The 26,795-nt window shown below is 43.3% G+C and overlaps 1 protein-coding gene across 3 annotated transcripts in view; it reads left to right on the top strand.

The window, feature by feature from the left end:
* The window catches only part of LOC133258395 (phospholipid-transporting ATPase IB), a 492,425-nt gene that overhangs the window by 214,571 nt on the left and 251,059 nt on the right, over window positions 1–26,795 (top strand). For all 3 annotated transcript variants that reach the window (XM_061434934.1, XM_061434933.1, XM_061434935.1), the window contains one exon: window positions 3,556–3,728. In XM_061434934.1, the coding sequence (XP_061290918.1) occupies window positions 3,556–3,728 (173 nt within the window). The remainder of the gene's footprint in view (window positions 1–3,555; window positions 3,729–26,795) is intronic.

The following is a 26,795-nucleotide window of genomic DNA, read 5'->3' as shown; positions in this document are numbered from 1 at the left end:
CACCTCATGGGAAGAGTTGACTCACTGGAAAAGACTCTGATGCTGGGAGGGATTGGGGGCAGGAGGAAAAGGGGATGACAGAGGATGAGATGGCTGGATGGCATCACTGACTCGATGGACATGAGTCTCAGTGAACTCCAGGTGTTGGTGATGGACAGGGAGGCCTGGCGTGCTGCAATTCATGGGGTCGCTGAGTCAGACACGACTGAGCAACTGAATTGAACTGCAAGTGGAGAGCTTGGTGGCCCTGTTTTTACAGGGTTCAGCATAGCCAGTGGGCACCACCTGCCCCAGTGGCCATGCCCTGCTCACCCCAATTCCGTGTATTCCATGTATTCGTGACCTTGTCTCCCATGTTGCACGTATCTGACACCGCCGTTGCCACACCGGAGTAGAAGGCTCATTCCAGACAGTAAATATGATGGGTTGTTGCTTGTTCAGTGACCGTGTCCTCCTGGTCCTTTCATCTCTATGTCCACTACTCCAAGAAGAGTGCTGCATCGCCCGTGAATTCACCGAGTGACCTTCTGTCTTAGCTCAGGCTGCTGTCACAAAAGTACATAGTCTGGTGGCCTAGACAACAGGAACTCTCTCCTCATGGTTGTGAAAGCTGGAAGACCAGGACCCAGGAGTAGACCTAGTGTCTGATGCGGGCTTTCTTCCTGGTTTGTCTTCATAAGGGTTGAGAGGGGAAGGGAAAGAGAAGAAGTTCTCCTGTCTCTTCTCCTAAAGGACACAATGGGGTTATTATGGGCTCATTGAATTCTGTCCTTTGTGCGTCTTATCGCAGGCTACTGTCCTGCTTTTCTCCATCTTCAACCCCCAAGGGTACACAGTCAGGGGCAGTGGCTGATGGTTTGATGACTGCAACACCCTTTATTTACAGACACGGCAGGTGACATTTTTGGCCCATACCATCTTGGGCCTAGTTGGTTTTAACCAGTTTTATTTTCTGCAGCTTCTTCCTAAAACTTAGATTTGAGCAATTGATTGACATTTGAGGGAGGGGCTGGGGTATGAAGGGCTTCCTTGGTGGCTCCATCGTTAAAGAATCCGCCTGCAATGCAGGACACCTGCCTTCAGTCTCTGGATCAGGAAGATCCCCCAGAGAAGGCCATGACAACCCACTCCAGTGCTCTTGCCTGGAGAATCCCATGGACAGAGGAGCCTGGCAGGCTGCAGTCCATGGGTTCACACAGAGTCAGACACGACTGAGTGACTAACTTTCACTTCAGGGTATGATTCCAGGGGAGCAGCCTTGGTAACCCTGGAGCACATTTTATCAGCACATTTCTGCCATCATGCACCCTTTGCTCAGACTTCTTCTGGGCCCACTCCCATTCATGCCTGAACCTCCGTGGACCACATCTGCAAACCCAGTCTCATCACTGTGGTGAGATGTTTCGCAGGAGGGTGCTCTGGCCACTGTGCACTGACCCTGGCAGGCACACCCTCCAGAATTGCATGGACCTGTCTGAGTTCCCCTGGAGACATCCCCAGACTGCCAGGCTGGAGTTTCCCTAAGTGGTTGGAATTGTCTTCTCTACCCAAATTCTGAAGGACAGGCTGTTGGCACATATAAAGTAAACATAGATGTTTTGTTTGAGATTCAGAATTACTCAACTCACCAACAGTAAGAAGCATAAAGTGTCCTTTATTTTTATTTTTAGTAGGAGTCCATTTAACTTTTTTTCTTAGAGCATTATTTTATGACTTCCTCTATTACTGCATTGACAAAGCAGGTCTTGTCACGGATGGCATTTATTCACTGCCTGAAGTGGCAGAGATGTGTGTTTTCCTTGATGTGGGAAGTTCTTATTGAATAAATAGTAACAGGAAGAGGAATGGGTTTGACTGGATGCCTGTTACGTGCCTAGAAGGTTACGCTGAGTAGCTCATTTTTCATAAGAAGGGCACTATGAAGTGAGTATTCTTAGCTCCATTTTACACTTGAGGAAACTGCTATTTAAAGAGGTTTTGCATCTTGCCCAAGGTCACAGAGGCAATAAGGGGAGAGTTGGGACCAGACCCCAGGCCACTTGACCGTAGAACGACAATTGTGCCTTTGATGCATCTTTTTTGAAATTAATTTCTACTGGAGTATAGTTGCTTTACAGTGTGGTTAGTTTCTGCTAGACAGCAAAGTCTTTTTGATATTGACAGCCTCCTGTTGAGAAGGAGAACTGAGCAGTCAGACAGTAGAACCTGCTTTTCACCTTGTGATGGTAGCTGATCCTCAGTTTAGCGAGGGGAAGAAGAATTTCAGTTCATTCTACATGTTTCTTAACTGTACTTTACGTTATCAGATGACAAATATATGTATATGTCACTTAATAGCCGAAGGACAGTTGTCCAAACAGAGTAATTTTAGCCGACTGGTGTGCTTCCCTGATTAATTTAAAGCAGGTTTTAATTATGAGCCCCAAATATCTTCTTATATTTGAACTGGATATCCTATTTGTAATCATGAATTCCCTAGGAAGATCAGAACATCCTTTTTTTTTATTCTTAAAAATTCTATAATAAACTTATGGTTGCTGGAGGGAAAGGATAGGGGGAAGGGATAGTTAGGGAGTTTGGGTTGGACATATAAATACTTTTTCTATTTAAAAATGGGTTATCAGCAAGGAGCTGCTGTATAGCACAGAGAATTCTGCTCAATAGTTATGCAGCAGCCTGGATGAGAGAGGAGTTTGGGGGAGAATGGATACATGTACATGCATGGCTGAGTCCTTTTGCTGTCCATCTGAAATACACAACATTGTTAATTGGCAATATTCCAGCACTAAATAAAAAGTTTTAAAAAATGGTTCTATGCTTTAATTCCATCTGATAATAGATATCACACTAAAACACTTACTCAGGCTGGTAGTAACGTTTTAAAAGGTACTGGTGATTTAATTTGGTTGAATATTTTTTGTAACATGAAAAAAATTATCAATTCATTTCTTACTCCAATGATTCATGGAGAAAAATGGTTTAATCTGCAGATCTCAGCAAAGAAAAGAAAGGGACCTTTTGTGTTATTTTTATATCCTCTAATTTCTTTTGCATGCTTTGAAGATTACCTTGTGTAAACCGAGAAGTTCTTGACATTTAAGTTCCAGCAACGTTATCACCCTCAGCCCCCTGAGAAAAAACATTTGTATTTATGGAATTTCCTGTTCTAGGAACACCAAGAGTAATGTGTATATAGATAAAGGAGGGGAGAGAAAGATAGTCACGAGAACCTTAGCAATTAAAGTTCCAATGGAAAAGAATTCAGATGCTCTAGGTCAGCTGAAGATGGTAACCACAGTAGGTTGTTGTAAATATCACTATGGGGATGTTTTCACCCATAGCACAGACCTGGGCTGTGGTCTGTTGTAATATCAATGCATCAATAGGCCAAGTGGAGCTCTGTTTTTATGTTTTACATTATAGGGGGCATGTTTTCATTTTAAGGAACTTAGTTTGGATTTCTGGGTCTTTCTTCTGCTGTTTAAAAGCTTCTGTCTCTGCTACACTGAGATGTAACACCCCCCCTCCCCCCCTCCCCCCCACACCTTGTCTCAGGCCACCCGGGCAGCCATCACCCAGCACTGCGCGGACCTCGGGAGCCTGCTGGGCAAGGAGAACGACGCGGCCCTCATCATCGACGGCCACACCCTCAAGTACGCGCTGTCCTTCGAGGTCCGGAGGAGCTTCCTGGACCTGGCCCTCTCGTGCAAGGCAGTCATCTGTTGCAGGTAGGTGCCAGGCTGCCCCAGGCTCATGCTCTGACTTGGCCGTGTCCTTCGTTTAGGTAAAAGAACCACACGTGGGAGTTCTAAGGGTAAACTTTCCGGGAGGGGGAAGCAAAACAACAATACAGATTCAACTGTCTGTTCACAGATTTTGTGGAAGGCAGTCAGTGGTTTTTGGATTTTTGTTTTCTTTACTGTTCTCTGAGAAGGTAAAAGTGATCAGAGCCAGGGTCTCTTGGCAGGCACACTGTGGTGTCTGTGAGGGCATCACTCAGTATCTCACGCGGAGCCAGAGGTCACGATGAGAATGTCACCATCCCCAGCAACTGCCACGATGGCCAGGGTGCCATCACCCTGCTGCCGTGGTGAGCAGAGACACACAAGAAACCACCAGAAACCACACGGAAAATCTGGTAGACTGTAAATCCCAGCACATGTGCTCTAATTTCGTGGTTTTTCAAAGGGAAAGTGAAACGAGCCCGTTTGGGTTTCTCAGGGGAGAGCAGGAATGCCTTCCAGGCTCTACAGGAACTCACGCTCCGCTTACCAGGTGCTGGACACCAAAGGAAAACATCTTTTTCCCCTTCTGACCATGGCTACTCTCTGAGGCCTCTGTGTGTCCCACCTCACTGGATCCCTCACTGCTTCACAGGAAGGCGTTCACCCTGGAACTGGCACGGGAAGAGGAAATTTCAAATTAAATACCGTTACTGTCTACAAAATAGAAGCATTAATTGAAAAAAAAAAAAAAAAAGAACCTGGGATGGTGCAGTTTTGCCTCCAGGAGATGTTTCTTGGCTGGTCTCACATTTAAGATTAAGGGGGAAAAAAAAAAAAAAAACCACATACTTTTTTTTTTTTTTTAAAGCACATCTTTCAGATGCTTTCTCTTCATTGAGAATTTAAACTTTAATATGTGACTTCAAATATAAGTTTAACCTTCCATTTAAGGTTGACCTTTTCATCTTTAAAATGTAATAGTTATCAAAGTTGCCCTTTTCTCTAATAATAGAATAAAAATTTTTTTTTCAGAAAATAATTTTTCACTGAAATTGTTTTGTGTTGTTTCCCAGCAGTATTGATTCAAAGACTGGCAAAGGCTGTGTGAAAATGGATAAATACTTTAAAGCAATATTTCAGGCAGCAGAAAGAGGGAAAATGGAAGAATTTAAGATTTTGCTGAGATTGGAATCACACTGTTTCGCTTATTACACATTGTTATACTAAGATCATGGCATCCGGTCCCATCACTTCATGGCAAATCGATGGGGAAACAATGGAAACACTGACAGACTTTATTTTCTTAGGTTCCAAAATCACTGCAGATGGTGACTGCAGCCATGAAATTAAAAGATGCTTGCTCCTTGGAAGAAAAACTACGATCAACCTAGATAGCATATTAAAAAGCAGAGAGAGACATTACTTTGCCAACAAAGGTCCATCTAGTAAAGGCTATGGTTTTTTCAGTAGTCATGTATGGATGTGAGAGTTGGACTCTAAAGAAAGCTGAGTGCCAAATAACTGATGCTTTTGAACTGTGGTGTTGGAGAAGACTCTTGAGAGTCCCTTGGACAGCAAGGCAATCAAACCAGTCAATTGTAAAGGAAATTAGTCCTGAATGTTCATTGGAAGGACTGATGCTGAAGCTGAAGCTCCACTACTTTGGCCAACTGACTCGAAGAACTGACTCATTGGAAAAGACCCTGATGCTGGGAAGGATTGAAGGTGGGAGGAGAAGGGGACAACAGAGGATGAGATGGTTGGATGGCATCACTGACTCCATGGAGATGAGTTTGAGCAAGCTCTAGGAGTTGGTGATGGACAGGGAAGCCTGGCGTGCTGCAGTCCATGGGGTCTCAAAGAGTTGGACATGACTGAGCAACTGAACTAAACTGAACTGTTTACCAGTATTTTTTCATGTGCTTAAAACCCTAGGAAAGTCATCATCTGGGCAGCAATACATTTAGCGATCAGTGTGGATGACAGCTTACTGTTGTTGGCAGGCATGTTGGCACTTATTTATTGAGATATAAAATGAATAGTCCATTAAGGTGTTTGTTGTAGGCTTGATATTCACACTGTATGTTCCTAGGCATCATAGGAAAACAGAGAAAAGACTGGTCTTTGCCTTCAGTGCAGATGATGAATGTGTGTTTGTAATCCTCGCTTCTGGTCTCTTCCTTTACTTCTCTTGTACTCCTCTCCTCCTTGAAATCAGTCCTCCTCCAGGAAGGCCTGCATCTTGCCATATGCACAACCTCTCAATTCCTTTCTTCATTTGTCCTCAGCATCTGATGTTGAGAGCCACCAGCCGTTGGATTCTCCTCTATTTCCATGACACCTTTCTCTTCTCCCTAGTTTTGTGTTTCCCTCATAGGGTCTTTCACACCAGCTTTGAGACTCCATATTTTTAGCTTTCACCTTTGGCCCTGTTGTATTTCCAACCCACATCTCTTCCACACATGTGTTCCCTCTGCCCTTACGGCTCATTTGTCTTCTCCATTAGTGATTCTCAGTGCTAACTTTCTACTGGATCATCTAGAGAGCCTAAGACATTTTCTTTAAAAAGTTAAGCATAGAATTACCCCTATATGACCTAGCCATTCCACTCTTGGGTAGCTACCCAAGAGAATTAAAAAGAGGTAACCAAGCAAATACTTGTGTGTGCATGTTCAAAGGAGCACTAGTTGTAATGGCCAAAAGGTGGACACAACCCAAGTGTCACTCGATGTATGAATGGACAAGCAAAATGTGGTCTGTCCATACAATGGATGCTTTTTCAGCCATAAGAAGGAATGACGCACTGATACATGCTGTAGCATGGATGAACCTCAAAAACATACCCAGAAAAACAAGCCAGTCACAAAAGACCATGTATTATAGGATTCCATTCATGGGATATATTCAGAATCAGCAAATCCACACAGAGAGAAAGTGGCTTAGTGGTTGTCTGGGGCTGGGGGAGGAGGAATTGGGAGTAAGTCTCTGGGTGGATATGGGTCTCCTTTTGGGGATGATGAACGTGTTCTGAGACTCCACAGCAGTGATGCTGCACAGCACGGTGAGTGAACTGAGCTGTAACAGTTGACGTGGTTCATTTTATGTTAACTTTGCTGTTATTGTTCAGTCACTCAGTTGTGTCTGACTGTTTGCGACCCCATGGACTATAGCACACCAGGCTTCCCTGACCTTCACTATCTCCCAGAGTTTGTTAGAACTCATGTCCATTGAGTTGGTGATGTCATCCAACCATTTCACCTTCTCCTCTTGCCCTCAATTTCCCAGGATCAGGGTCTTTTCCAGTGAGTCAGCTCTTTGCAATCAGGTGTCCTAAGTATTGGAGCTTCAGTTTCAGCATAAGTCCTTCCCATGAATATTCAGGGTTGATTTCCTTTAGGATTGACTGGTTTGATCTCCTTGCAGTCCAAGGGACTCTCAAGAGTCTTCTCCAGCACCACACTTTGAAAGCATAGTTTCTTTGGCCTTCTTTATGGTCCATCTCTCACATCCATACTTGACTACTGGAAAAACCATAGCTTTGACTATATGGACCTTTGTTGGCAAAGTGGTGTCTCTGCTTTTTAATACACTGTCTATGTTTGTCATAGCTTTTCTCCCAAGGAGAATGTTAACTTAAAAATATAAACAAATGAACCAAAGAATTCATGCATTGCAATGACATGTTTGTTGAATGAAAAAATGGAATGTTGAATGGAAGTTTTATTGATTCATTTGAATGAAATCTTTGCTGAGAGAAAATAAGCAAAAAAAGCCTGAGCCCCAGGCCCTATCCCAGGATAATTAATGTGGAATTCTAGGAATTTTATGAGCTTCTGGGTGGTTCTGATGAATAGTCAGGGTTGAAACTAGATGACCTCCCCAGTCTTTCTGTCCCGTGCGACCTCTCCCTTGAGTTCCAGCTTGAGAGCTCCTCCATCTGTGTCTGGGGTTCCTCACACTGACATTCTTGGGCACCTTGAGTTGGAATGTGACTGAGTTGGTTGCTGTCCTCTGGTCTGTGCATCTCCTCATCCTTGCCAGTCTTCTCACTGGTTTTCCAGGTTTACTGTCTCGGTGGATGGTACTCCTCTTCTCCATCGCCAGGGCCTTTTCGTAGCAGAACAGGCATGATTTTATACCCAAGGAACTTTCAGAGAGACTAAACCACACAGACAGATTATGACATTGAGGTCAGAAATTGCAGGCTCATAACTTATTCTTGAAAAGTGTTGTCTTGATTTTTTATAAGTGAGGAAATGAAAGCCTCAGACAAATTACATCATCTTGCTTATGGGTTCAGTGAGTGATGGAGGCATTATCCACAATCTGAGTGAGATGAGGACCTCTGCTTCTGAGTCGTGAAGTTGTCTGCGCCAGAAAATCCACGGTCTTGTGTTTATTATTGGGACAAAATGTAAGGTTTGATTTTTAACACATTTTTCAACCCATAGAATTTGTTTAAACCTATTCAGCATAAAATTTTGTGGGATTTATCATTCCCCAGAGAGCTTCCCAGGTAGCGCTAGTAGTAAAGAACCCACCTGCCAATGCAGGAGACTAAGAGATGTGGATCGATCCCTCGGTCAGGAAGATCCCCTGGAGGAGGGCATGGCAGCCTGCTCCAGTATTCTTGTCTGGAGAATCTCATGGACAGAGGAGTCTGGCAGGCTACAGTTCATGGGGCCGCACAGAGTGGGACATGACTGAAGTGACTTAGCACGCACACACGGAGGGATAGCAGGCATGTAGAAAATGGGTTGAAAGAAGGAATCCTCTGTTCTCTCTTCCCTGTTGCTGTTACCTAAAATGACCATCTATCTTGTTTTCTTATTTTACCTTTTTCTGTGAAGCTCTTTATTTTGTAGAGCTTCAAAATAGAGATCAATTTTTTAGGCACAGATGAGAGTCTGGGGACACTTTGACTTCTTGAACACTGACAAATTTGAAAGTTTATCTTGACAGGAAGAGAGTCATGAAAGAATCATCAGGGCCTGCTTTGTGAGGGAGCTGGTGGATGGCCCCACCGCAGCCCTCTGCAAACACGGGGTGCTCACAGCTCCAGTGCCGCCACCCGGGCAGAGGTGATTTATGGCTCTGTGTCTCTGGGCAGGAGATGGAGTGGAAGGAAAACATCACAGCAGAGATTTCCCCTGGTTGTGCAAATTAGGCATCTCAGAAGGCATCGTTTATTTTCTCCGATGTGTTTAGACTTCTGTCTTTCAGGACAGATGCAAAGATAAACAAGTATGTGCCTACCCTCATATCATGGGAGTAAAGAGAGTGCAGAGCAGAGTGCAGAGTGGGCACGACCAATGTTTCTGAAAGCTTTGGGGGCTTATTTTTCTAAGAGTGATTTATATTTCTTGTAGAAAAAAGTCAGAAAGTGCAGATAAACAAGAAGAAAGAAAACAGCATTCCTAATCCTGTAGACTGGAGATAAGCCTTGTTAGTGATCAGTGTCTAAATGTAGATCTTTTTCAGTTGAAATGGCTTTTCTTGGAAGAGGGTTAGACTGTCCACAGTATGTGGAGTGCAAAGATGATAAACAGTTTTTATGGCAAATAGAAACATAAAATGTGTTGTTTAATTTATTCCTTGTTGCTGACTATTTAGGTTAAGAAGGTTTTTTTCCCCCCACTGTTTAAGTATCACTATGAATAAGGTTGTTATAGCTCAGTCTTTGTAAGGATGCTTGATTGCCGTAATATAATCGTGGATTCAAGAGGGAGCAATATAGAAATTTACAAAAATGTCTGTGCCCTTCCCCTCGGAAAGCAAAGTGATGACTTGGGTGTAGTCAGTTGTCACTATCTTGTTCACTGGTCCACTCTCTGGTCACCCCCGGCCAGGACAAATGTGCTGTCCTCTGTTTGGGCAGCAGAACTGGGCTTTGTTAGTCTCGCCTAGAAAGAGGAGCAGTTGAGAGGCTATTTTGTGTCAGGACACACATATGCAGAATCTAGGGAGAGACCACACTGCATTTTTACCTGCTGACAGTGTCATTCCCATGACTGGCTCAGTCTTATACTTTCTGAGCTCCCTGAAGAGCTGGACTCACTTATCCAATGTCTGTGCCTGATCCCTGGGAAAGGAACTGCTTCTTCTCACTCAGTCTCCCTCCAGCTCCGCTCTCCCATTAATGAGGCATAATGGACTTTGAGACATCTCAGGACCTGTGATTTTGCATGGGGTGTCTTTCAGCCTGTGAGCCATCCACAAGAATAATATCAAAGCAGAGCTCAGACACTCTAATTAGAATTGTAGCACCGATAGTGTTTGGGTTGGCCTCGATGTTGGTAGGGATCCAATCGTACACTTGCAAAAATAAAACTTTTCTTTGGTTTCTTTCATGATGTGATTTTTCGGCATCCTACGTGTTTGGTTACAAGTCAGCTTCCTCCTTGGACCTTTTATTCCAGAGAGCATTATTAACTTGTCGAGTTGTAAGTCTATCCTTGGGTTGTTTGTATTACGGCTTAAGAGTATGTAAGCCCATTTGTTGATTAACTGCAATTAAGGGAGAATTCATTTTTAGACAGGTTTTCTCCTTTTTTGGTTAGCTCTAACATGAATGCTATTATTTGAATGATTACAGCAATTTTATGTGGTCCTAACTGGCCTTACTGTTACTCTGCTAAAGATGAGAGCTTAGATGTAATGGTTCTTTGGCAACACATTGAATGAAAACAATTTCCAGAAGCTCAAAGTTTAAGAAATGTTTTTCTACCCGCAGTTTTACTAGTGTTTCTCCAGAATGAAAATGAGATGGATGTAGATTTTGTAATGTATAAAAAATTCCTTATGTTAACTGTTGTATAGACTGGCATATTTGAGGCCTTCAGAGTATTAATCCGAAATAGTGAAAGGAATCCCTTTCTAAACATTCCATCTTAGAAAAAGAATTTTACTCAACTTTTGGAAGCCAAAGATAATTTTGGCTATGACTCATGTTTAGAAATGGACTATTTTCATCTTAAGTAACTATTGCAGGAAATAGTTTATGCTAATCACTCTGAGATCAACTTTTGACTTTTAGAGGTTTCTGATATGTTTGATTCCCCTCCAGCTAAAAGTTATCTGTTACCACTATTTACATGTAACTCCTTCCGGTGAGAAATAGAAAAGTGAATTAACGAGTCAACTTAGTTGCTTGTGTCCAGAACTAACAAAATGATTTGGTAGACAGATGTCTTTTTATAGAACATGTGATAAAACATGGGCAAATATTTTAGTATAGATTCAGACTGAAGGAAAATCCTCTTTAAGAAAATCTAGTATAAGTAATTCAAATGAAAAGTTGGTACTTATAGCATGACAACATGATAGAAATATCTACTAGGGGACATTTGATAATAGGGTTTGATCTAGAATAATATGCTGTGTTATTGGAAACATCTCCTAGAAGAAAATTCTTTTTAGTTATAAAATTGGTGTTATATCACTTTTCATCTGTAAGGAAAGTATTATTCTGAACATTTCTGAAAAGTGGTTTACACGACAGGAGCTCCCTTGGATTGGTGATCTTCACATCAGTGTGTCTACATAGGACCTCAGGTAGAAAGTGGGCAGCGGGAGGATGGAGGCCCTTTTCCTTTTTGGCAGTAGTCTAAGAATTATGGTAACAGGATTCCCCAGCTCTCCATCCCTCTGCTCTGCTGCTTCCAACACCCGGGCCCGGCAGGAGATGCCAGAGGAGCCCAGAGACACGTCACGTCTCACGTTTTTTCCTGTGTTTCTTCCTCTCCCCCCTTCATGAATGATTAATTTGCCGGTGCATGTCATTTTTGACAATGCTGCTTGCCAAATGAAACAAGGTGATGTTAGGTCAAACCGCGGTCCAAAGTTCTGAAATAGAAGCTCATGATATTTGGCATCTTTCCTACTAGAAAAACAAACCAATGGAGGACAAAGTCAAGAGCAGAGCTCAATTAAACATGTGGAATATGTCGTGAATATTTTATGTCCCCAGGTCTTGCCTTGTGATAGTATTTGTACTTAAAGTGCCTTTTTTTCCCTTTTCCTGTGAAGTCGTCCAGAACGTGTTTCATTAATACAAGCAAGTGTCATGTTAACTTTGGTTTGGAAAAAAATCCCACTTCTCCTGACAGCACTGATGTCTTTCTGATTAAGAATATGCAAAGTAGCTCTTACCTTAATTGGTCCCAAAGAAAATTATGTTTTCCCTTTCCCTGTCTATGTATCTGATGCGTTCCCTCATTTATCAGCTCTTAAATTATCGATGCCTTCCCTGTCCTCATCTGACAGCTAGGATTCCTCGATGACTTTGAACATCGTATGGAGTGCTCCACCCTGAAGTCTCACTGTCCCCCAGTTTGAATAGGAAGGATCAGGGTTACAGTTTGCATCCACAGACTGAAGACGTCTATGTTTCTGCTTGTATTTTCCAGCTCTATTAAGGTGTAATTGGTATACAGAAACCACACGTAATTAGCATATACAGTTTGCAGAGTCCGGACATATGTATCCACTCTTCTCACCATCACCACAATCTGGGTAATTAACATATCCACCACCTCCCAGGGTTTCCTTGTGTCCCCATTGGTGTTTTTTTGCTTGTTTCTTTTGTTTGATGTAGTAAGGATGCTTAGCATGAGATCAACTCTGTGGACAGATTGTCAAGGACCTCATCATGAACTCTAGCAGATCTCTGGAGCTTACTCATGTGTTACTGGAAGTCTGTACCCACTGGACAACAGCCCCCCGCCCCTCCATCACCACCTTTCTGTTGTTGATTTCTATGAAAAGAAGAAAGTGAAAGTGTCAATCACTCTATTGCGACCCCGTGGACGGTAGCCCGCCAGGCTCCTCTGTTCATGGAATTCTCCAAGCAAGAGTACTGGAGTGGGTAGCCATTCCCTTCTCCAGGGAATCTTCCTGACCCAGAGATCAAACTGCCATTGCAGGCAAAGTCTTTACCTTCTGAGCCACCAGGGGCTCTACCAGTGACTATTTCAGACACCTCTTGTAAGAGGAATCATGCAGTGGTTGTCCTTCTGGGACTGATTTGTTTCACCAGCATAACATCTTCTGGGTCCATCTGTCCACCGTGAGGGCAGTGGGGCTTCTCTGCTTTGAGCCCCTGAGATTCCATAGTGAACTTGAGAGAGGATGCAGGACAAGGGAGAGAATGCAAGACAGAGAAGAACATTGACATCTTTTGTTTCTGAGTTCTTGATATGATATTTATATTCCGTCCCACTTTAGATTACAAGCAGAATTGTCAACAGGAGAGAAGTCAGATTGGTGGAGTCAAGTTGCCAAATTTTGGAAGCCTGGGCTTTGTTTGAGTTTTCTGATTGGTGATTTCAGAGCTTTGTTATCAGGTTTCTCTGCATAGCTTTGCTGGGTCAGTGAAGGCTAAGAGCTTCTGCTGAAAGGCTTGCTTTCTGCTGTTGATCAGCTGACAGAAGTCTGCCAGCCAGTGGTCTCCCATGGCTGAGTTCCAGATAGGCTGGCAAATGAGAGAGCGAGGTAGACAGACAGACAGCCACTCTCACCCAAGTACTCCATCATTTGACATCTGGATCATCTGAGAAGAGCAGAGCCAGCCTTTCTTCCTACTAAGCGAGTACTCATTGTGGCTTCCTTTCAGTTGGGCACATCAGTCATTAAAGACCAAAGTAAATACACCAGCTTGAAGACAATCCTTTCACAAATATACAAGTGTCAAGTTAAAACCATCTGTCAATCCTTGTGTGTTTTTCCTTTTATTTGTTTTAATGAATAGGTGTTGTTTGAATATACTAGAGCCTGAGAAATTAGAAGTCTTACGTTATCACAGTATTTTGCCAATGCACAGATAATTGAGGCTTAAGTTCTTATTTTGTCTTTATAAAACCATGATGAACATAAATTATTGTCCCTGAAACAGAAGATAGCAACAGTAAGGGAATAGATGCTTATTTGTAGACTATTGAACATATGAACATATAGATTCAGTGTTTTTTCAAACCCTAATGCATCACGTCACAATAGGAAGTTTGAATGATCAAATCTGGGAACAAATGCAAGATTAATATAGGAGGCAACGAAGCCTTTTTTGAAAAATGGAAGAAAAATGTTGCATGATGTTCACTTACTTTCATGACACTTGGGATCTGAGTTTATATTCCCGTAGAGCTGTAATTGTATATTAACCCATGAGAGTGTAAACACAGCTACTTAAGAATAATAAATAACAACTGCATTAGGGCTGGTACCAACATTTCATGAAGTTTAAAATATTTATAATCCGAGAAGTTAAAGAGAGAGGGCAGGGGTTGGCTGTGGTCCTGTTTGTGTTTCTTGTGTTTAAAAACTGTGGCCTGATCTTTAGCGTGAGTCCACCCTTGGGGACCTCACCGTGTTTCTTTTGTATCTGAGGTTGTCTTGTGCTGAAGATTTCTCTGGATTCAGTGTCATGTTATTTAGAAAAAAAGAAAAAAAGAGGGCTTTAAATATTTTCTAGACCTGCCAACGTCTAATTATGGTTAGAGTCTAATTATGGTTAATATTTTTATATATATTTTTAATTGAAGTATAGTTGATCCACAATGTTGTATTAGTTTTAGGTGTACAGCAAAGTGATTCAGTTTTATACACATACATATATTCATATCCCTACACACACACACACACACACACACACACATATATATACTTTTACAGATTCCTTTTCCATACAGGTTATAACAAAATATTGAGCATAGTTCCCTGTGAAATACAGTAGGTCCTTGTTATTTATCTGTTTTATATGTAGTAGTGTGAATGTGCTAATTCCAAACTCCTAATTTACCCTTTCTTCCCCTTTCCCTTTGTGCAAACCATAAGTTTTTCTGTCTGTGAGTCAGTTTATGTTTTGTTAGTAAGCTCATTTGCATCATTTTTTTAGAGTCCGCACAGAAGTGTTATAATATTTGTCTTTCTGACTTGCATCGCTTAGTGTGATCATCTCTAGGTCCATCCGTGTGGCTGCAAACGGCATTTAATTAGTCCCTATAGTTTGTGCAGCTACAGGATGAAAACGAGAGGGAAAGACTCTGGGCTGCACACAGAGTCACCCTGAGCTTACATGCAACCTGGTGGAAAAACTATGAACATAGTACATCTTTAGAAAATATATAAAACAACGCACGTAAATGACGAGAGCTGATTGCAAATTAAATATCATACAGCGGCAAGTTCTAGTATTTATCATTGTGGTTTGTCTGATCAGGGGACGTTTTCTGGAGGAGGTAAATTCTCTTTGCAGCTTGCAGAAGTGATGGAAATTTGTAACACAGGGAGAGGCGTGTACTATCTCCCTAGGGGGTCAGGCTGGATCTGAGGTGGACAGGACTTCAGGAGGAAGGCGCATCACAGCTGATGCAGTCTGGGACACCAGATGATGTGGTCGGCGTCTTTCATAGAACAAATGTTCTATGAATGTTCCTTTTTGGTTGCAGGAGGAAACTGGAATGTTTTGTAGTTAATTTTTGGGGGCTCTTGCCTTTCTGTATTAATTTCCTTGATGTGTGAAGTTGCACCGACAAGCAGCCACTGAAAGCCTGTGCTTTCCTCTGTCAACTTGCCGTGCTTCCATTAGATGCAAGTCTCAGGGCTGCTCTTTGTCTTGGGGTTCGTGAGCCAGGCTGCTGAAGCTGTTCCCCATGAGAAAAGGACTCTGAGCTCCGCTTGGTTTGCACAGAACATGGGGGTTTTCACCTCAAGGCATGGAGACCGTCTTCATCGGTCAGTGCTGCTCCCTCTAGGTCTCTGGAGCTGAGAGGATGAGCCTTGTAGGAAGTCCCTCTTTCTCCGTGCAGGCTCAGAAGAGGAGGAAGTGCCAAGGAAGGTGAAGCATCCTCCATAACTCAGTCCCTCTGTCAAGGTCACTGAGAGGCAGGGCTTTGGATAAGGTCAGGCTTGCTTGCTGAATAATGAGCGTATTCAGGGTAAAGTGAATATATTGCCTGTATCCAGACCAATCCCATGGGTTTGCTGAAAGTCTACAGACTCTGGGGGACTAGATGATAAAGATCTAAGTGGCTTCTCTCACACAGTGAAAGGGAATCTAAGTGCTATGGACATAATTACATCCTCCCAAAATTTAACCAGTCAGTCCTAAAGGAAGTCAACCGTGAATATTTACTGGAAGGACTGATGCTGAAGTTAAAGCTCCAATGCTTTGGCCACCTGATACAAAGAATCAACTCATTAGAAAATATGCTTTTGCTGGAAAAGATTGATAGCAAGAGGAGAAGGGGGCGACAGAGGATGAGACGGTTGGATGGCATCACCAACTCAATGGACATGAGTCTGAGAAAACTCTGGGAGATGGTGAAGGACAGGGAAGCCTTCAGTCCATGGGGTCACAAAGAGTCAGACATGACTTAGTGACTGAACAACAACAAAATTTGTATGTTGAAACATTGACCATGTTCAGAAACAGCCCCTTAGGAAGTAACTGAGGTAAAATGAAGTCATAAAGGAGAAGAGGGTGACAGAGGATTAGATGGTTGGATGGCATCACCGACTCAATGGACACTGAGTTTGAGCAAATTCCGGGAGATAGTGAAGGATAGGGAAGCCTGGCATGCTGCAGTTCACGGGGTTGCAAAGAGTCAGACATAACTTAGCGACTGAACAACAAAAACACAGCAACAACCTGATCCAATAAGCTTAGTGTCCTTGTAATCGGTACCAGAGAGCTCTCTGCCAGGTATGCACACAGGGAGAAGGCACCATCTACAAGCCAGGAAGCAGATCTCCCCAGAAACTCAGCTGGCCAGCACCTTGGTCTTGGACTTCCAACTTTGGAACAGTGGGGAAAGTGTCTTTCTGTTGTTGAAGCCCCCCAGTCCATGGTACTTTGTTATGCCAACCTGAGCCAACCGATAAGCTTAGGTCTCCATACTGCTCAAGCTAATTAATAAAATCCTCAAGTCTGAGTTTGTGTATATAAAAGGATTTGCGGGGTATGAATGGTAGGTGGGGAGAATTGCATGAGTAGGAAATAATAGCCTTAAAAGTATTTCCTTGTGAAATAAACCAGGAACTGCTTGGAATGGAAATTTATGCCATCCCAACAAAACATATGGAGAAGGAAATGGCAAGCCACTCCAGCATTCTTGCCTGGGAAATCCTGTGAACAGAGGAGCCTGGCAGGCTAGTCCATGGGGATAAGAGCTGGACATGACTGAGTGACTAAACAACAACAGACAACAAAGGATAAGTTATTTCAGCTGATAGATGGGGAAGTGAGGGATATCTTCATGGAACTGAAAATTTAATTCTGTATTTAGTTCACTATACCAGTCTCCCCTTAAGATTATCCTAAGATTAACTTGATTTATTTTGTCTTAAGGTACATTTAGTAACTTAATCCTTAAAAATCAACATGGTGATCACTGTACACAGTTCCCTCCTTTCCCAGAATGATGTCTGTTTCTCTTACTAAGTTCCCAGCTTTGTCAGTTCATCCCATATTTCAGTTTTGATGTCAGCTTTGAGAAGCAGAAATTGCCCCCTCTGTTTCCAACTTGAAAGGCACGTTTACAATTCTGTGTAACAAATTACATCGTTCTCACAGAGTCTGCGTTATCTGATAGGACTAAGGGGTGATTTTCATTGGCTTTGGAATTTTTACCATTTATATATATATATATATATATATATATATATATATATATATTTATATATATATATTATTCAAGCATACCTTTGTGTATGAAAGGATGCTGATTTAGAACCAATTTACATTAGCCCACTCATTTTCAAATTCCTGAAATTAATCAGTCTGATTTGGAGTGCCACAGCTTTCATGTAGATATTTTAGGGAAAATAAATATATCATTGCTGTGAGCTAAGATTCTCAGGCAAGATTCTGGTAAAGTCCAATATGAACCTAGTAGCTGCTAATGATTTATGTTTTTCCTATTTTTACCTTAGTGCCTTTCCTGTGACTATCCCAGAAAATTCTAGAAGTCTTCTAAAGATTAACTCAAATGTAGGTCACAATGTGTGTGTCTTGAGTTGAAAATCAAGACGAAATTTGCACATGTGTTGAATGAGTTAAAGTTACGTAGTATAAAAATACTTCCTGCCCAATACCTCCTTGGGGCTCCTGGTCTGTTCCGGGGACACACCTGTATGGTGGCCGGGGAAGGGGAGGTGGTGGAAACAAGGTCTCACATGTGTTTCCATGCTTGGGTTGAACGCAACAAGTCACACACTAGGTGGGTAGAACAGAGTTGGTAAATAGTCTTCTGGAAAGAAAGGTGTCTTTAGTTGTCATTGTCCCGTAGGTGCTATTTTTGCCTGTGAGTTTTTTCATTTAATGAGTGTTTCCAACTGCTGGTGACATTGCCAGAGACGGGCAGACTGAAAGAATGGTCACTCTTTCATTTATTTATTCATCTCATTCATTCATTGGTCCATAGTCAATCAGATCTGAGTAGCTTGGATTAAGGAGTTGAAGAGAAAGTTTTGAAGAGTTCTGAAGAGTTCACAGATTTGAGGGTGGTCAAGACGGAAAATGGAGAGGACTCTAATCAAGTATGAAAAGTCAGAGTGAAAGGAGCAAATTGTCAAGAATGGGACCAGGGATTCAATATGTTATTGGTAATGACGGCTATTTAATGCTGAGAATGGGCTCCCTACTGAGCACCTCCCAGGCCTCGTTTCACATGATGTCCAAAAAATCCTTTCAAGGTGAGCACTGCCACCACTGCCATGAGAAAAGACCAGGTCTTAAGGATATAAAGTCACAGCCTTTTACATAAGGATATAAAGTCATAGTTCCTCTTACTAGTGTGCTGAACTTCCTTTTACTTGGTCAAACTCCTCTTTTCAAAAAGTATCCAAAGATGGAATGAAAGAACCTGTAATAACTCTAAGTAAAACTTCATCAAAGAAGGAAAGCTGACTCCAAAACAGCCGTGATCTCACTGACTCTGTACTGTATGATGGTCTTTTGGTGGCTATGCTTGCTTTTGGGGGGATGAACCCTAATCTGAACACTTCTCTTTGTATAATTGACCCTAGTGGTTAGAGCATGTGCCCCACTGAAGTTCCTCCTGGGGTGGGCAAGGGCCTAAGGCACACAAGTTGGAATGAAGAATTGAGATCAAGCTTGCTTATCATTGGCATTTTAATTTCCTCCCTTTTACTGCATGATATATATTTTAATGATAGTGCTTTAAAGTCCAGGCTCCCAAGGAAAAGAAAATGATATTGCATGTAAGGACTTGGGGATTAGATGGCGGGACGGTCCTGGGGCCGAGTATATGGGGCTTACTCCTACCTGATGTCACATGTATCCCAAGATCTTTTCCCCTTGATGTTGGGACTGGTTAGGTCATGGGATTTTATTTGTGTGGTGGTGTGCTAAATTTTTAGAGTGGGAAGTTGGACTAAGATTACTTTTTTTGTCATAATGATGAAATTCAGCAACAGTTTCCAAAACCAAGCATTTGTGTCATTCCTTGAGTTGAAGGGAAATCTTGGATTATAAAATTTATTAAAGAGCATCTTAGTATCTCAGAGACTCGGGGTCAGAAGAAAGTTAAATGACTAGACAGTTTGTTTTGAGCTTTGTTTCCTTTTTATTGTCCTGCTGTTTTGAATCTCTTGGTTCTTTTTTACATGTTTATCGCTCTTGGGGTTATGAATGCCAGCTGGTACGCAAAACTGAGAGCCTGTTTGCTGTTGTTTAACTGACACTGTGTTAAATCTGGAGGAATATGTATTTTTTTTGCCCAAGTGAGCTAAAAAAATCAATACATAATTTAAAAAAAATTAAAGAAAGTGCTGAAGAACCAGTAATAATCTAGGATACATCCTCCAAGAAGACCAATACAGTGGCCCTGCCTCCTGAAACAATGAGTTGAGGAAAGGAAAACAGGTGGTTTAATTTAGCTAAGAATAACAATGAGAGATTGAAATAATGAATGCTGGAGAGGGTGTGGAGAAAAGGGAACCCTCTTACACTCTTGGTGGGAAAGCAAACTAGTACAGCCCCTATGGAGAACAGTGTGGAGATTCCTTAAAAAACTGGAAATAGAACTGCCATATGACCCAGCAATCCCACTGCTGAGCATACACACCAAGGAAACCAGAATTGAAAGAGACACGTGTACCCCAATGTTCATCGCAGCACTGTTTACAATAGCTAGGACATGGAAGCAACCTAGATGTCCATCGGCAGATGAATGGATAAGAAAGCTGTGGTACATATACACAATGGAGTATTACTCAGCCATTAAAAAGAATGCATTTGAATCAGTTCTAATGAGGTGGATGAAACTGGAGCCTATTATACAGAGTGAAGTCAGTCAGAAAGAAAAACACCAATACAGTATAATAACGCATACATATGGAATTTAGAAAGATGGTAACAATGACCCTATATGCGAGACAGCAAAAGAGACACAGATATAAAGAACAGACTTTTGGACTCTATGGGAGAAGCCGAGGGTGAGATGATTTGAGAGAATAGCATTGAAACATGTATATTACCATATGTGAAATAGATCACCAGTCCAGGTTCGATGCATGAAACAGGACACTCAAAGCCAGTGCACTGGGACCACCCTGAGGGATGGGATGAGGTGGGAGGTGGGAGGGGGGTTCAGGATGGGGGACATATGTACACCTGTGGCTGATTCATGTCAATGTATGGTGAAACCCACCACAATATTGTAAAGTAATCAGCCTCCAATTAAAATTAATTAATTAATTAAAAAAAAACACCAGTACACTGTTTTAAATTGATCTTTCAAAAGTTGGTTAGACGTGAAAACATACGATCATGGACCAATTCAGTGAGTGTTCTGTTGTAACTGGCTTCTGGCTTAGATGAGGACAAACTGAATGAATGAAGGAAGGAAGGAATGAGTGGACAAAGTTGGTACAAAATGGCAGAGGGAAGGAAAGGACTGCACCCTGTTCACGTGTAGAAACACGCACGTGGACCCCCGGTGGCATCGTCTGTGTGCAGGGTCTCACAGGCGGTGCCTTCTTCTGGCTTCTTTGAGTTTGAATGTGGGTGAAACACTCGGCCATCAGTGTCCGCGGGCGCTGTCACCCGGGCTTCCTTCACGGAGCCCTGCTGTCCTGGGACTCCAGCTCAGGCCCAGAGAAAGACTTTATCATTGGGCTTCAGGCTCCAATTCGGAAAGTCTCCCTATTTCATTTCTTCCAGAATAGTTCCACCACATCCCTGCCGTGTGCTAGCTGGACAGCTGCCCTTTCTCCTTCAGGGATGACCACAGCAAAACAAATACTGCTGTCTCACCCCAGGGCCAAGCAGTGGAACCGCATCAATGGCGCTGAAGCCCTTCTGTACCCGAGACCACACGCCCTCCTCCCCCACGGGGGTGACGGTGCCCACTCCCCTTGTGTGCTTGGTCAGTTGTGTTCCTCCTAGTTTCTGCCTGTCTGTGACTCACTTGCTTCCCTGTATGTATGTTTGAATGTGGTGTAAATGGAATTGTACTGCAGTGTGGCCCGTTTTGCTCAAGGTTGTTTGCATTTAATCTGTGATTAGTGTAACTGTGGTATTTTCATTCCCACTGCCATACAAATGCCCATTGTATGAATATCCCCATGACTTATTTTATTATTCTCCCGTCAGCAGGCATTTATTTGGCTTGATGGCAGATTATTATGTGTACACACAATGTGGATATGGAAATAGTAAATGTCCCTTTGTGCACATTTGTACAAATATTTTCCTGGAGTGTAATGCTTGGGAGTAGAATTTCTTGGTAGTGGGGAATGTGCATTTTCAACTTTTCTAAATAGTGCAGAATTGCTTTTTCAAGTGAATGGTCAGCAGTTTATAGAAGTTTCCCCAGATCTACATACATGTATTTTTTTTAACTGTATTGAAGTATGGTTGATTTGCAATGCTGTTAATTTCTGCTATACAGCAAAGTGATTTACTTGTGTGTGTGTATGTGTGTGTATGGTGCTGGTTTAATTGCTAAGTTGTGTCCGACTCTTTGTGATCCCATGGACTGTAGCCCTCCAGGCTCTGGTGTCCATGGGATTTTCTGGGCAAGAATCCTGGAGTGGGTTGCCATTTCCTTCTTCAGATGTGTGTGTGTATTCATATTCTTTTCAATTATGGTTTATCACAGGATATTGTTTATAGACCTTGTTGTTTATTCATTCTATATATAATCCTTTGCGTCTGCGAATTCCAAACTCCCCGCCCGTACCCCACACTGCCTACCCTGTGGCAATCACAAGTCTGTTCTCTAAGGACATGGATTTTTAAGGTGTTTAACTCTTGTTCAGTCACTTAGTTGTGTCTGACTTTTTGTGACCCCCATGGACTGCAGCAGACCAGGCTTCCCTGTACTTCACTATCTCCTCGAGTTTGCTCAGACTCATGTTCCTTGAGTCGGTGATGCCATCCAACTATCTCATCCTGTCATCCCTTTCTCCTCCTGCCCTCAGTCTTTCCCAGCATCAAGGTCTTTCCCAGTGAGTCAGCTCTTCGCATCAGGTGGCCAAAGTATTGGAGCTTCAGCTTCAGCGTCAGTCCTTCCAATGAATATTCAGGACTGATTTTCTTTAGGATTGACTTGTTTGCTCTCCCTGCTATCCAAGGGACTCTCGAGAGTCTTCTCCGGCACATGTTTAACTCTTACCAACCTCGAGAATGTGATGCGCCTTATCTCCTTGTCCCAACTTTGCTCCCCACTTGCTCACGAGAGGCGTTTCTGTATTTTTAGCAATGCTTTTTTTGGCCTTACAGTCTCATATCGGATACTAATTGAGCACAGTAATGAGTTCTCTTTAGTGAGCATCTGCCTGGCACATCCTCCCATCCTTTCACTTCTGGCTTTTCTGTGTTCCTTTCAAGCATCATCTAGCTAGCTTTTGTTAGTTTATGGTTTGTAACTCTGTTGGGAGGATTGGTGTAGCTGGAGAGTGTGGTCATTTCCTAGAGGCTGTGGTGATTGTTCGCTGCTGTTTGGGGTGAGTGAAGGATGGGAGGGACGAGTTGACGTGTAGCACCACCTGTGCAGTGATCTAAGGTGGGTAAGTCATCGCTGGAGCCTCATCACTTACCCGTGAGAATGGACCCAGAGGTTTGGGGCAGAGTCCGAGTGTGGTGTCATGTGCCTGTCTTGCTGACCAGGGTTAGAGGTGGTGACTGTTGACTGATGGGGTCCGAGGGCCTTTTCAGACCCAAGGTTCACTGTGCAGACTCTGTTCCTCTGAGGTGAGCATTCCCAGACCCGAAGGACTGAAGATTGGGGCAGGACAACAGAGGACTCGCTCTTGGATGGATGCGAGGATGGAGAAGCAGGGGAGCCAGGCCCCACAGCTCTGTCGCTGGGTGCTGGTGGCAGAAAACTGCGTCTGTGGTCGCCAGGCTGCTGGGTGTGAGTCCCAGACACATCTGTTGGCCTGGACCAGACCATGTCGGACTGCCGCCCTCAGGCCTGCCCTGGCTGAAAACCTGCCCTGTGCATTGCCCAGGCCTCCAAATTTATTACCGAAACACCACACTCTTGGTCCCTTAGCTGCTGGACCCTTCATCCCACCAGCTTCCTCTCTGTCTCCTCCTGCTGATATCACCCTGGTTTGTTCCTGATGGTCACACATAACGATGGGTCCCCATTCCTGTTTCAGTTCCTGTGTCATTGATGATGTTCTGGTTTCTGGTGTCATGGAGATGCAGCCAGCCGCAGTGGGGATATGCTGTGAGTTTGCAAGTGGTGAGACTGGGAAGTCAGATGAGCTGGTTTTCCGACGCTTAGACCCATCTTGTGCCTTTTTAAGTCCTAGAGCACGGGGGATCAATATGATACTTGTGGCTCAATGTCACATGCCAGGGCGATGACACACACTGAGTGCTCATCATGTACCAGCTGTTACGCAAGACGTTTTATATGTAATTTCATTTCTATGGCTGCACTATTTTTCTAGAAAGAAAGATGAAGCTCAGAGGGGATGAGTGACTTGACAAGCACTACCTGAGCCCATGTTCGCCTGTGGTATATAGATACACATTTAATAGAAAACTCTGCCAACATATTTTGGATCTATTTATTTCAAAGGCATCTGTGGTGTTTATTATTTAAAGAATCATTAGATGAGAATTATTTTCCAAAGAGGAAATACTGGATATATAACGAAAAAATTTCCTATATACCCAATACTTAGGATATATATATATAGGGGGAAAAAGTTTCCAATTTGGGTGAAATAGATCGTCATATTTTGTTGTCCAGAAGCTGAGGCAAACTGTGTTTAGGAGGCAGACAGGACTGGGGGAGCCGCAGTGGGTGCGGGAAACATGACGGGGATAGATGCGGGGAGGGCAGGGAGCCCCCTGCAAGCTGGGCGGTATCCGTAGTTTTCTTGTGCTGCTGTAACAAGTCTCCACAAGTTTAGCAGCTGTTCTCTTACAGTTCTGGAGGCTCCAGAGGAGATTGTTTCCTTGTCTTTTCCAGCGTCTGATGGGTGCAGAATTCTAAAGGGTTTCTTTTCTTTTTTTTAAGATTTTAATTGGAGGCTAATTACTTTACAGTATTGTGGTGGTTTTTGCCATACATTCGCATGAATCAGCCATGGGTGTACATGTGTTCCCCATCCTGAACTCCCCTCCCACCTCCCTCCCCATCTCATCCCTCAGGAGGGTGGGATGATTTGAGAGAATAGCATTGAAACGTGTATATTATCATATGTGAAATAGATCGTCAGTCCAGGTTTGATGCATGAGACAGGGTGCTCAGGGCTGGTGCATTGGGATGACCCTAAAGGGTTTCTTTAAATGAGAAACTCCTTGGCTTGTGGCCCCTTCTCCCATCTTCAGAATACATCATTGCAGTTTGCTTCTGTCATCACGTCGCCTCCTCTGCTTCTGCAGTAAACTGTCCTCAGTGGACTGCAGTGATCACATGTACAGACCACACAGATAATCCCAGATAATTGCCCCAGCTCCAGCTCCTGAACTTAATTATGTCTGCAGAGGTCCTCTTTGCCATATAAGGTAACATTTATGGGTTACAAGGATTAGGATGTGGGTGTAAGCTTTTATTCAGCCTAGAATGATTGGCTTGAAAGGACAGAAGAGTCATTTGATGGATTCCAAGGAGACCTTTCCATGAGAAGGCTGGATTTCCAGGGGCTGGAGGAAATATCTAACAACAAGACAGAAATGCTAGGAGGCTCTGTAGGGAAGAGCAGTTAACAGCTTACTGACCAGGCAGGAAGTAATACATCTTGTGTTCAGTTCAGTCGCTCAGTCGTGTCCGACTCTTTGCGACCCCATGGACTGCAGCACACCCAGGTTTCCCTGTCCGTCACCGACTCCTGGAGCTTACTCAAACTCATGTCCATCGCATCGGTGATGTCATCCAACCATCTCATGCACTGTCATCCCCTTCTCCTCTCGCCTTCAATCTTTCCCAGCATCAGGGTCTTTTTCAATGAGTCAGTTCTTCACATCAGGTGGCCAAAGGATTGGAGTTTCAGCTTCAGCATCAGTCCTTCCAATGAATATTCAGGACTGATTTCCTTTAGGATGGACTGGTTTGATCTCCTTGTAGTCTTGTATTACCTGAACATTATTGACTGGAGCTATAGCAATATCCCTTATCTAACAAATCTCCAGCCACAGACATTAGTTTCTGCAAAACCCCCCCCCCCGGTCATAAAGTGTTAAGCATCAGCTGGAGGAGGAGGAGGAGTTGGATGGACACATGTGTATACATTTCAGCTCCCTTCCTTTGTCTTGATGTTCAGTGCAGTGCCTGGTACCTGTAATACCACATCCCCACCCTCCTCCAGCTGCGGTAGGGTGTGTGCACACGTGTCCTGTCGGACTGGGGTGATCAGAGCCTCACAGAAAACCTGGGCCATCCAGAATATGTTTTTTCCCCTCATCTGTCAGAGGAAGGTCTTTGTGTATAAATTAACCTCACTGTGGTATGATGGAGACTATAAAGGTCACCTGAATTTTCAAGGTAAATCATGAAACTCGAAACCTTTTCAAGCTTAACCCTCCTTTGACAGACTTCTGTCCTCTGAGAAATATTGTTTACTTCACTGAAATATTACAGGAAGAAGTTTAGGGATTTGGGGGTTATGTTTGGCGTCATGGAAACCTTGGTTCCCACAAGATACTGTGCACAGCCAGGGAAGTAATTCTGTCCGTGGTGTCGTTTGTGTCAGGACCAGAGCATCCACCACGTGTTAGGGCTGTATTTGCAGTATAGAAAAGCAGATACCATGGGCCTTTGTAGAATTTGAAACCCTCTGTCCTAGAGGACCGGGAGTACTTGCAGCTGAAGTCAGCCCTTACCCAGAATCAACTTCCCCAGAGGGAATTTTCCAGACTTACACAGCAGACCGGTAATAAAACACAAACTGCAAAGAGTCCTCCGGCAACAAAAACACGTGGGATGTTTTCGTATATAATATTTCACACTAAATGTAATTGTAGATTAGTTTTTATAGAGAAAATATTTATTGAAGCCAGATACGCTTAAATCCTTTCATTTCCTCAAGTATGACAGAGCGCTGGGAATATGCCCCTGTGTAATTTCCTACCAGTTCGCCTCAGTTATGGACAGAGCATAAACCCTGCAGAGGCTGCATGTGGGGAAGGACCCAGATGGAAACCTTAAATTGCCTGTAAACCCTCTGTTCTGAGGTTCAGAGTCACAGCGCACCTGTGGTCCCCGGCCCACTCCCCAGGTGTGGCCCTAACCCTTTGCAGTGGGAGTGGTGGGATACTGGATGTAGTTACGGGTGGGGCATGGGTGGGGTGGGCTGGGGGCGTGATATGGTGGTGACAGGCATTGGTGTGCTGTCGTGGGGGCACGGCAGGGCTGCTGTGGGTAGAGTGTGGGTGGGGCAGGGCCGTGGCGGGGGCATCTACAGAGCCCTCTCCTGCTCTAAACTGGCACATGGTCTGTTTAGGTAAACCTTTGTCCGATTTAGTTAAACCAAAACCCGTGTTTGTGGTCTTTACCAGACATCAACATATGCACCAATATTTTTTTATTACTTATTATTGCTACTGCTACTGCTAAGTCGCTTTAGTCGTGTCCGACTCTGCGCGAC

This window comes from Bos javanicus, chromosome 12 (assembly GCF_032452875.1).
Source record: "Bos javanicus breed banteng chromosome 12, ARS-OSU_banteng_1.0, whole genome shotgun sequence".
Classification (NCBI taxonomy): Eukaryota; Metazoa; Chordata; class Mammalia; order Artiodactyla; family Bovidae; genus Bos; species Bos javanicus.
The sequence above is the reverse complement of the archived record's forward strand: the minus strand, read 5'-3'. Positions and strand labels throughout refer to the sequence as shown.